The 11,510-nt window shown below is 46.5% G+C and overlaps 1 protein-coding gene across 1 annotated transcript; it reads left to right on the top strand.

Annotated features, from left to right (window-relative positions):
- Positions 1-8,399: 8,399 nt before the first annotated feature.
- LOC120935909 (gastrula zinc finger protein XlCGF17.1-like) lies at positions 8,400-10,878 on the top strand. Its single transcript, XM_040347939.1, has 2 exons — positions 8,400-8,683; positions 9,731-10,878. The coding sequence occupies exons 1-2, from the start codon at positions 8,560-8,562 to the stop codon at positions 10,612-10,614; spliced, it is 1,008 nt and encodes a 335-aa protein (XP_040203873.1). The 5' UTR covers positions 8,400-8,559; the 3' UTR covers positions 10,615-10,878.
- Positions 10,879-11,510: the final 632 nt, after the last annotated feature.

The following is an 11,510-nucleotide window of genomic DNA, read 5'->3' as shown; positions in this document are numbered from 1 at the left end:
AACTGAAATATAGGGATGAGATTCTGGTTTGCCTCAACCATGAGTTAAGGGTAAAACAAATGAATCGAAGTGAAGTGATTGTAAAGTCTTGTTTTAAAAAATAACAAACATGTTATACTTACCTGCTCTGTACAGTGGATTTCCACAGAGAAGCCTTAAACCTCTTCTTCTCTGGTCCCTCTTCGCTGCTCCTGGCCCCTCTGCATTGTGTAAAAAGGCTGTGTGATCCTTTCTCTCTGATCCTCACCCTCTTCCACTGTCCCCAATCCATCTCCTGATACAGGCTTCTGATGACTTAATTTTCTTATTCCCAACTGACTTTATTGGGTTTTGCACATGCAAATTAAATGAGTGGTCTTTTCAAGTTCAACCTCAATACAAAAATATATATTATTAGCATGTTCACTCTACTCTCACGAGAAAAAAAACAAAATGGGTCAGAATCAATTTGGATCATTCGTTATTCCGTTACATTAACAAAAGGCTCGAAATATTGCATCATGTCCCCTGAATGAAACAAATGAATTTGGTGTTTTCGTTATAAATTTATTTCGTAATCATTATAATAATTAAAACTTCATCCGAGTTTCGATTCATAATAAAATTAATTGCACATTTGGCGCCATCCTTTATTTATGATTATCTTTTTAACGAAAAAAAACACCAAGCTACTCCCTTCTCATAGGCCTACCTCTCCGCAAGCTATCCCCTCTTCAGTCTATCATGAATGCTGCTGCCAGACTCATCTACCTCTACCTCTGCTCAGTGTCCTCCACCCATCCCTTCACTCAGTGTCCTACACCCCTCTCCACCAATCCCTCCACTGGCCTCCGCTCAGTGTCCTCCACCCCTCTCCACTAAGGATGAGCTCCGGCGTGTTCGCATAGAACACGTGCAGAGCCCGTCAGGAAGTCGGCACCCGCGCTGCGCTAATCACAGCCAGGCAGACATTTCCCGATCTCTGCAGCCGAGCATCGGGACAATGTCTCCCTGGCTGTGATTAGCGCAGCGCGGGTGCCGACTTCCTGGCGGGCTCTGCACGTGTTCTATGCGAACACGCCAAAGCTCATCCTTACTCTCCACCCATCCCTCCACTCAGTGTCCTCCACCCCTGTCCACCAATCCCTTCATTGGCCTCCGCTCAGTGTCTTCCACCCCTCTCCACCCATCCCTCCACTCAGTGTTCTCCACCAATCCCTCCACTGGCCTCCGCTCAGTGTCCTCCACCCCTCTCCACCCATCCCTCCACTCAGTGTTCTCCACCAATCCCTCCACTGGCCTCCGCTCAGTGTCCTCCACCCATCCCTCCACTCAGTGTTCTCCACCCCTCTCCACTCAGTGTCCTCCACCCCTCTCCACCAATCCCTCCACTCAGTGTCCTCCACCCCTCTCCACCAATCCCTCCACTCAGTGTCCTCCATCCGTCTCCACCAATCCCTCCACTCAGTGTCCACCACCCCTCTCCGCCAATACCTCCACTCAGTGTCCTCCACCCCTCTCCGTCAATACCTCCACTCAGTGTCCTCCACCAATCCCTCCACTGGCCTCCGCTCAGTGTCCTCCATGCCTCTCCACCAATCCCTCCACTCAGTGTCCTCCACCCCTCTTCACCCATCCCTTCACTCATTGTCCTCCACCCCTCTTCACCCATCCCTCCACTCAGTGTCCTCCACCCCTTTCCGCCAATACCTCCACTCAGTGTCCTCCACTGGCCTCTGCTCAGTGTCCTCCACCCCTCTCCCCCAATACCTCCAATCAGTGTCCTCCACCCCTCTCCACTGGCCTCTGGTCAGTGTCCTCCACCAATCAGTGTTCTCCACCAATCCCTCCACTGGCCTCCCCTTAGTGTCCCCCACCCCGCTCCACTTGCCTACACTCAGTATCCTCCACTTCGCTCCGCCAATCCCTCCACCCCACTCCACTGGCCTCCCCTCAGTGTCCTCCACCAATCGCTCCACTTTCCTCTGCTCAGGGTCTTCTACCCCTCTCCACCAATCCCTCCACTGGCTTCCGCTCAGTGTTCTCCGCCAATCCCTCAGCTGGCTTCCGCTCAGTGTCCTCCATCCCTCTCTGCCAATCCCTACACTGGCTTCCGATCGCCCAGCGAATTAAATTTATAATACTAACAACATCATGCAAAGCCATTCACAACTCTGCCCCAAGCTACATCACTAACCTAGTCTTCAAATATCAACCAAACCGTCCTCTCAAGACCTCCTGCTCTCTAGCACCCTCGTCTCCTCCTCCCATGCTCGTCTCCATGACTCTCCCAGCCTCTGGAATAAGGATGAGCTCTGGCGTGTTCGCATGCTACACGTGCAGAGCCCGCCAGGAAGTGTGCACGGCGCTGCGCTAATCACAGCCAGGGAGACATTTCCCGATCTCTGCAGCCGAACATCGGGACAATGTCTCCCTGGCTGTGATTAGTGCAGCGCCGTGCAGACTTCCTGGCGGGCTCTGCACGTGTAGCATGCGAACACGCCAGAGCTCATCCTTACTCTGGAACGCTCTACATCAATCTGTCTGGCTATCGCCAACTCTGGCTGCCTTTAGGCAATCCCTAAAAACTCACCTCTTCAAGGAAGCCTATCAGGTCTTCATCAATTCCATCAGCTCATTCTCCATAATTAAGTATACCTTCTGTACCACTTGCCCCACCCTGTACCACTTGTAAGCTCTTATGAGCAGGGCCCTCCAAATCTATTTGTATTATCTTGTATTGTAACTGTACGGTCTCCCTTTTTACATTGTAAAGGGTTGTGTAAACTGCTGGAACATTATTAATCCTGTATAATAATAATAATAATTTTGTAGTGCTTTCCATTCAGACATTTGCCCATCACTTTTTAGCAGGGACTCTGATCTTTGTACTTGATGATGTCAACACACGTGGGTGGTAATGATAGGAGTTTTTTTTTTAGGGTATATGTATTGTTTTGTTTCACTTCATATCAGGATTCGGATCTGAAGCTGAGCACCAAAACGAATCACCCACAAATTCAAATCAAAATTAGAATCCTGGAAATTGGAAGCGAGTTTCAGCACAACCCGAATCCCTCGTTACAAGAGACTGCTAACGTGAGAAGATGACACAACTCCAGAATAAAGAGAATGTTTCGGCCCTGTAAGTGGGGAAATATTCTGACCCTGTAGGTTTCCACACTATATATGTGTGTATCATCATCTCCTGGAGATAAAAGACATCACAGTGACTATGGAGGAAGAGGACGGACATGACGGGGGATGGGTTACTGGGTGTCAATGAAGAAAATATCAGGGCCCTCTGATTCCTACTGCATTATACTATATAGTAATTGTACATTCTGTCCTTATGTTGTAAACTGTTGGAGCTATATAAATCCTGTATAATAATAAGATCTTATTACCTCCTCTCTGCTTCCTCCCGACTCACCTCTCACCAGGAACTTCCTGTCTGTACCTGACATCACTTCCTGTCTGTATTCCATAGAGATGTTCTAGCTCAGTATAAGCGAGATCACCACCTTGTGGAGCTCAGAGGATCTGCAACTCTGAGAACGTCTTATAGCTTGAGCACGTCGTTGTGCTGTGTGTGTGTACTGTATATCCTTATAGATAAGGTCAGCTCAACTCCCACCAAGGGGGAGAGAAATATATCACTGCTCGGGATGAGCAGAGGGATGCTACCACAAGCCTGATGGTATCTCAGACAACACACACTTCCTGGTTCACGCAGAGTTCCTCCTTGGCTCCAGCTCAGTTCCTAGGGTTGCCACCTTTATATGTAAAGCACTGCGTAAATTGATGGCGCTATATAAGTACCTGAAATAACAGCTGTGTGGGCTAGCTGGGCCTTGGTTTGAGAGCTGATTGAGATAGATTGTGACAGAGGAGTGTAGTAAGCAATCTGAGCCAGGGCATTATGGCTGGCTGCACATATAGGCTGAGAGTAGGGATGAGCCGAACACACACACCGATCGCTCGTCCTCTGCTGCGAACGGCGCTGGACTCCAGGACAGGTAAATGTGCTGATATTAAAAGTCAACAGCTGCAGTATTTGTAGATGCTGGCTTTTAATAATTTTTTTTTCAGCGGACATCCGCTTTAAATGCCTCCTTAGGAGCTTTTTCTGGGCACACATTGTCTTGTAAATGGCGTGACCATTTGAAGCAACTCCAGTTGAATGGTAGCTTGCAATTGACATGCTGCCCGACAAAATTATTATATTTATTTCAGGCATTTGAAGTGTCATCAATTTACAAAATGCTTCACATACTCTACATACTCTACATACTCTTCACATACTCTACATCACATACTCGACTGCTGGGCTCTGAGGAAGAGGTCTCTGTCACCTCGAAACGCGTAAGCCAGCAGCAACGCACCTCGCCACCCCCCCTTACAGTCTGGAGTGTGGTTTGAGGGGTATTTCAATTACAATTATCGTTTGACAAGCCTTTTATCATTCCTTGTTTGTGAGTAGTTTTCATTATTTTATTATTCCATTAAAATTTGCCAAACGGTAGTACACGAGGCTGGTGCGCCTTTCTTTCTCCCTTTTTGTCTTCTATCAGGATTCCCCCATCCATGAAGGGCAGCAAGGCCTCTGTCACTACGTTTTTTTGGACATTTAAGGAGAACTGTATGTAGACATCTGACTGATTATCAAGGATCCCACTTGTGCGCAGGAGTTTGTGTTTTTTGTCAGTATTCTACTCTACATCAGTCCCCACCCTCAAGGAGCTTATAATCTATGGTTCCTATCTCACATGCATACATACATAAGAATGCCATTTAGACAGGAGCCAGTTAACCAACCAGAATGTCTTTGGAGTTTAGGAGAAAACCCACACAAGCACAGGGAAAACAGGTGGCTGGGTTTTTAACCAACAATCCTGGGGCTGCAAGGCAAATGTGTTAACCACTAAGCCACAAAAATCTGTAAATGTTTTATATACAGGAATTGCTGTTACTAGCCAGAGGGTTAGCCAACTTGAGAATCTTTTGGCGATCCTGGGAGATTTGCCTTTATTGCAGGGATACTCAGAAGAGAACCTTCAAACCCGAGTTTCTCCAGAGTTTATCAGGAAGCTGACATGTATACATCTATAAGGATATACAGTACAGTACATACACACACAGCACAAGGTCTTGTTCACACTATGAGGCGTTTTTCGAGGTTGCAGTTCCTCTGAGCTCCACAAGGTGGTGATCTCACTTCTACCCAGACAGGAAGTCTCCATGGAAGACAGACAGGAAGTGATGTTAGGGATGAAGAGGAAGTTTCGGGTGAGAGGTGAGTCGGGAGGAAGTAGAGAGAAGACATTGTTTGAAGTGGCAGCAGAGGAGGTAATAAGATCTTATTTTCTATTTACACCCAGTAATACCACCACGTCAGCCTTCTGATGATGAAGGTGGGTATCCAGAGTGATGTCACTGACCAAATATAATCATTAACAAATATTGTCAATGATGCCGCCCGGGACCACCACCGTCTTGCTTACATACAAAGGCCCGGATTCACGTAGATCTGCGCATCTTTAGAGCGGCGTAACGCATCTCGTATGCGCTACGCCGACCTAACATAGAGAGGCAAGAGCAGTATTCACAAAGCACTTACTCCCTTTGTTGCGCCGGCGTAACGTAAATTGGCCGGCGCAAGCCCGCCTTATTCAAAGTAGGAAGGTAGTGGGCGTGATCTACTAAAATGAAGCGTGACCCCATGTAAATGAAGGGCCGAACGAACGGCGCATGCGCGCGCATGCTCAGAATCACGTCGCATATACTCCCTAAGATACGACGGCTCAATGCCTACGACGTGAACGTAAACTACGCCCAGCCCCATTCACGTACGACTTACGTAAACGACCTAAAATACGACGGCTGTTCCGTCGTCCATACCCTAACATGACTTACACCTGCTTTATGTGGCTTAACTTTACGCCGGACGTACGCCTTACGTAAACGGCGTAGATTACTGTGACGGGCGTAAGTACGTTTGTGAATCGGCGTATCTCGCTCATTTACATATTCGATGCGTAAAACAATGGAAGCGCCCCTTGCGGCCAGCGTAAATATGCGCCCAAGATACGACGGCGTAGGAGACTTACGTCGGTCGGATGGAGCCAAAATTCAGGCGTATCTTATTTCAAGAATCAGGCGCAGAGATACGACGGCGCATCTGAGCACTTACGCGGCGTATATAAAGATACGTCGGCGTAAGTGCTTTAAGAATCCGGGCCCAAAGCTAGACTCGGATCTGTCATTTGTGACAGGAGCAGCGGCAGGGCAGCATGGTTGTTTTCAGATGGCACTCATGATTGACGTGGAGCAACATCTTCTCTGGATGACATGACAGGTTGGATTTTTTCAACAAAGGAGTTTTTTTATTGCAGTATGTGGTTATTTTTAATTATGTTCAGTAAAGGTGAGGGGGCATTGGTGCTCAGGTACTCTGCTGTTGAAAGGGAGAATCTGGTACTTTGTAGGGGGAGAGAAGGGCACTGGTACCCTGTGCGGGTGGCAGAGAGTGTCAGTGGTGTTTGGTGATGTACCCTGGGGGACCAGGGGCGGACTGACCATTCGGGCACTCGGGTACTGCCCGAGGTCCCCATGCCACTAGGGGGCCCCATCAGGGTTGCCAGCCTCAGTAAAAGCAGGGACAGTATGTAAAAATCTGTGTTTTTTTTTTAAATCCCAAGATTATAGCTGCCACGCCTCTCCAGTACCTTTTCAGTGTGTGTATGTATACTGTATGTATATTGTGTGTCTGTGTGTGTATACTGTGTGGCCCCATATTCTCCTATTGCCTGGGGGCCCCATATTCTCCTATTGCCTGGGGGCCCCATATTCTCCTATTGCCCGGGGGCCTATTATCTCCTATTGCCCGGGGGCCCCATGAGTTGTCAGTCCGCCCCTGTGGGGGACATTGCATAAGTATACTGCTGCTAATGATGTCCATAAAAACAGTGCTGGTCCCTGAACACCATGTACAGCTTTAAGTAGGATGAAGAGGACCCTCCCCTACTGTATTTATACTGTGTGCATTAGTAGATGTTGCCCACAGCTGACAATAACTCCTCTAGTACCCTCTAAAGGTAACAATTAAAGATCATATTGATCATTCCTTGTCTGTAGATATAAAACGTAGCAAAAATTGTTCAGAGGCAAAACAAAAACTGTCTATTATCATCAGGGGTATAGGACAAAATATAACAGGTTTGCTGGGGGACAAAACACTATAGCCCAAACTATAGCCCAATCTACATGTGCCACTTCCCACTGGGGCAGCCCTTCTATTAACCCCGTATCTCCTTATCCTAATATTGTACAACCAATACGTCCAGATAATTCTCCACTATCCATTTACAGAGATACCCACATAGATCACATGACCACATCAATGAGGATGGAGGAGAATGGGAGTCACATGATTGAGAAGATACTAAACCTCACCCTCCAGATCATCTACCTGCTGACCAGAGAGGTGAGGAGGATTCTGGGAGGTCACATGACATCATTCTTATCTCTATTAATAAAAAACAGACCTGACGAGAGAGGTGAGGAGGATTCTGGGAGGTCACATGACGTCACTCTTATCTTTATTAATAAAACACAGACCTGACCGGAGAGGTGTGGAGGATTCTGGGAGGTCACATGACATCACTCTTCTCTCTATTAATAAAACACAGACCTGACCAGAGAGGTGAGGAGGATTCTGGTATTCTAACATATAATTCCTATTGGTTTTTCCAATACAGAGATTTCCTCTTGTGAAGTCAGGAGATCATATGACCATCACAGTACCTCCATGTAACTCCCTAAAACCTGAGAGACACAACATGGAGAAGATTCTAGAAGTCACCAAGAAGATGATGGAGCTGCTGACAGGAGAGGTGAGCGGTGCCGGGAATTCTGGGACATTATCCAGTAACAGACAAGGGATGTGTCTGGATGGTGACTGTATCATTGTGTGTGTCAGGTTCCTATAAGGTGTCAGGATGTCACTGTCTATTTCTCCATGGAGGAGTGGGAGTATTTAGAAAGACACAAGGATCTCTATAAGGACGTCATGATGGACAGTCAGCCACCCCTCACATCACTGGGTAAGAGGAGAATTTATTGTAAAGGAGAGAGCAGTACGGAGGCTCCACCTAGATCCCCCATCCTCTGTATTGCCAGCTAACAGTGGGGCCCAAACTGTATGGTGGTGCACATTATTGTAAAGGAGAGAGCAGTACGGAGGCTCCACCTAGATCCCCCATCATCTGATAAACACATAGAAACAATGTATTCAGTCAGTGTGTGTGTTTCCTACAGATGGATCCAGTAATGAGAACCCCCCAGAGAGATGTCCCCGTCCTCTGTATTTCCAGGATTCCACACAGGAAGATCACACCATCCCTCACCATCATCAGGTAGGTAGAGTTGAGGGTCTGGAACATAATGTGATTGAACACTCTGACATGTGGAGATGATGTGTGGACTCTACAAGATGATATTTTGTGATCTCATATCATAAATACTTCTATTTTACAGATGTTATTTTCTGCCATTCTGTTGGTTTAGGATGACGATCTGATGAACATAAAAGTTGAGGGTGAAGAAGAAGACACATATGTGAGGGATGATCAGCAGTCTATGGAGGAGGATGAAATAACGGGGACATTTATAGAGGAGGACAGTCCTACAGAGATCAGCACAGGTGAGCCAAAATATATCTGTCTGTTATCTCTGCTTTACTGCACATTGATTGGTTCAAAGTTTGCAGGAGATGAGTGATATCAGCCAATAGTAAACTGTACTGACATCCATTTTGGGTTTCATCTGACAGTATTAGATTGTGTTTCACTCCTAGTTACAGTAGCACAGATGTGATAATACAGATTGAGCCTTTCATAGGTCGGTTCCTCTTCTTCAAGAAAACGTATAGCTAAATGTTAGCATACAACTCGAATTACAGTCTTGTTGGGATCAAATTCAAGAAATAACATAAAGACTGGAATGCTTAACTTTCCAGAACATACTGCTGCAAACTCCCTCTAGTGCTGCATATCGCCAGAAGCCTAGTCCTATGCTTAAGGGTCTGCAAGTCTGAACTTTAAACCCTCTGGTTTATCAAAGATCACATGACCCAGTGATTGTGGCTATGTAAGAAGCATGCACATCCCAGTCCCCATTGGTTCCTCCTCTTCAGAGAAGCCTGTGTAAATGTAGAAGTGATCTGGGAGGGGGGCCAAGCGCTCTTTTACTGAAGAATGGAATATTCCCAGCTGGTTTGGACATCCACAGAAAATATTTACCAAGATGGAATCTTGATTTAAAGCGCAGTTTCGGAACCCTCCCTCCGGTGTCACATTTGGCACCTTTCAGGGGGGAGCATATACCTGTCACGCCACTCCCCCCCCCCCTCCGCTGTCTCCTGGGAAACATGCTGGTCCTAGGAGAGCGTAGACCAGTGAGGGCGTGTCGTACTACTTGCGCATGCGCAGTAGGGAACCAGGTAGTGAAGCTGCAACGCTTCACTTCCTGATTCCCTCACTGTGGATGGCGGCAGGGGCAGCCGTGAGACGAGCGATTGCTCGGTCGCCGACATCGCAGGTGCGCTGGACAGGTAAGTGTCCATTTTTTTAAGTCAGCAGATGCAGTATTTGTAGCTGCTGCCGTTTAAAAAATTTTTTTCCGAGTGGACCTCTGCTTTATGTGTAATAAACCTACCATATCTAATGATCAATGTTTTATATTTTTCCAGGAGACGCCATCAAGAAACCCTCGAAGGATCGTCTCACTTTATCTCCAGATTGTAAAATGGAGGATGAGGACATCACAAGAGATTGTGCAGGAGAAAAGACAATGAGCTCAGCTATGGATGGAGGACTTCACAGTGTGGATAGACCATCCAATCCCTCTGACTCTGAGCAACCTCATACTGTGAGGAATGGAGCTAGAATTCAGGGGACGGGGACATTTTCCTGCCCTGAGTGTGGGAAATGCTATTCACAGAAGTCCTGTCTTACAAGACATAAAAAACTACACACAGGGGAGAATCTGTATCCTTGCACTTACTGTGGGAAATGTTATACACAGAAATCACACCTTGCTTCACATCAAAGATCTCACACGGGGGAGAGCCCATATTCTTGCCCTGAGTGCGGGAAATGTTTTTCACAGAGGGGCAGTCTTTCCAGACATCAGAGATTGCATTCGGGGGATAAGCCGTATGCCTGCCCTGAGTGCTGGAAAAGTTTTTCACAGAAAACAGGCCTTGTTATACATCAAAGAACTCACACGGGGGAGAAGCCGTATTCCTGCCTAATGTGCGGGAGGTGTTTTTCTGAAAAGACTAGTCTTACCAAACATCAGAGATTGCACACGGGCGAGAAACCGTATTCCTGTGCCACATGCGGGAAATGTTTTAAACAAAACTCAGAACTCGTTAAACATCAAAGATCTCACACGGGGGAGAAGCCGTATTTCTGTGCTGAGTGTGGGAAATGTTTTTCACAGAAGTCCAATCTTAATGCACATCAAAGGTTTCACACAGGTGAGAAGCCATTTTCCTGTCCTGAGTGTGGAAAATGTTTTTCGTGGATGTCTCAACTCACTGAACATCAAATGTGTCACACACTGAATTAACTATTTTTCCATCCCGAGTATGAGAAATGTTATCCTCAGCAATTAGAACTGTCAACGATCAAAAATCCACAATTTTACAGTTGAACTGGATGGACTTGTGTCTTTTTTCAACCTGACTAACTATGTAACTGTAGAGAGAAGCCATATTGCTGTGCCAACTGCAGGAAATATTTTCTACAGAAATCAGAGGTCTCACAAAGAGGAGAAGCCGTATTCCTTCAGAGTGTGGGAGAGTGAATGAATGACTTGTATAGCGCAACGCATGCGAACTGAATCGCCTCTGGGCGCTTTTTCCAGCCAGTATCTACTTGGCTGGTGCGGTCATTTTTACCCCGTAGGATCATGACACGCTAGGGACACACAGTCATACACACATATATACATATATACTGGGCCAATTTGGACGAGATCCAATTTACCTACCAGCATGTCTTTGGAGTCACTGAAGTCTTGTCTTGCCAAGGTTCAAAGAACCCACACAACCTTTGAGGTGTATTAGAGTCCTGAGTGCGGGAAATGTCTTCTATATGAATCATAATTTGCCGTACATCAGAGATTTCACACTGGGTAGAAGCACACCCTGATATGCACCTCAGAAAAGGTGGCTGAGCACTCCTCTGATCTTTATTATGTAGGAAACACCAAATTCACTAAAGACTTAAAAGTTCTGTCTATGTTACTGTGCTAGGGAAGGAGGGCATGTTGTGCTGGTTAAGTCCAATACAAAAAGACCCCCCCGGGGGGAAAAACAAAAGGAATGTATCCTCCCGGAGTTAAAGATGCCAAATCTGGGTCGTGCCGCATAAAAAAGGGGTTTATTGATACAAAAATTTAGCAATCACATAAATTCAGACACTTTGACACCCATCACCAACACCCAATATAAAATTTCAAAT

Source organism: Rana temporaria, chromosome 4 (genome assembly GCF_905171775.1).
Source record: "Rana temporaria chromosome 4, aRanTem1.1, whole genome shotgun sequence".
Lineage (NCBI taxonomy): Eukaryota > Metazoa > Chordata > Amphibia > Anura > Ranidae > Rana > Rana temporaria.
Note: the sequence above shows the minus strand (reverse complement) of the source record. Positions and strands in the feature narration are given on the sequence as shown.

Coding starts and splice junctions, on each gene's coding strand:
- LOC120935909 (XM_040347939.1), top strand. CDS start 8,560: ATGAACATAAAAGTTGAGGGTGAAGAAGAAGACACATATGTGAGGGAT. Junction 8,684..9,730: donor TCCTACAGAGATCAGCACAG/GTGAGCCAAAAT, acceptor ATATTTTTCCAG/GAGACGCCATCAAGAAACCC.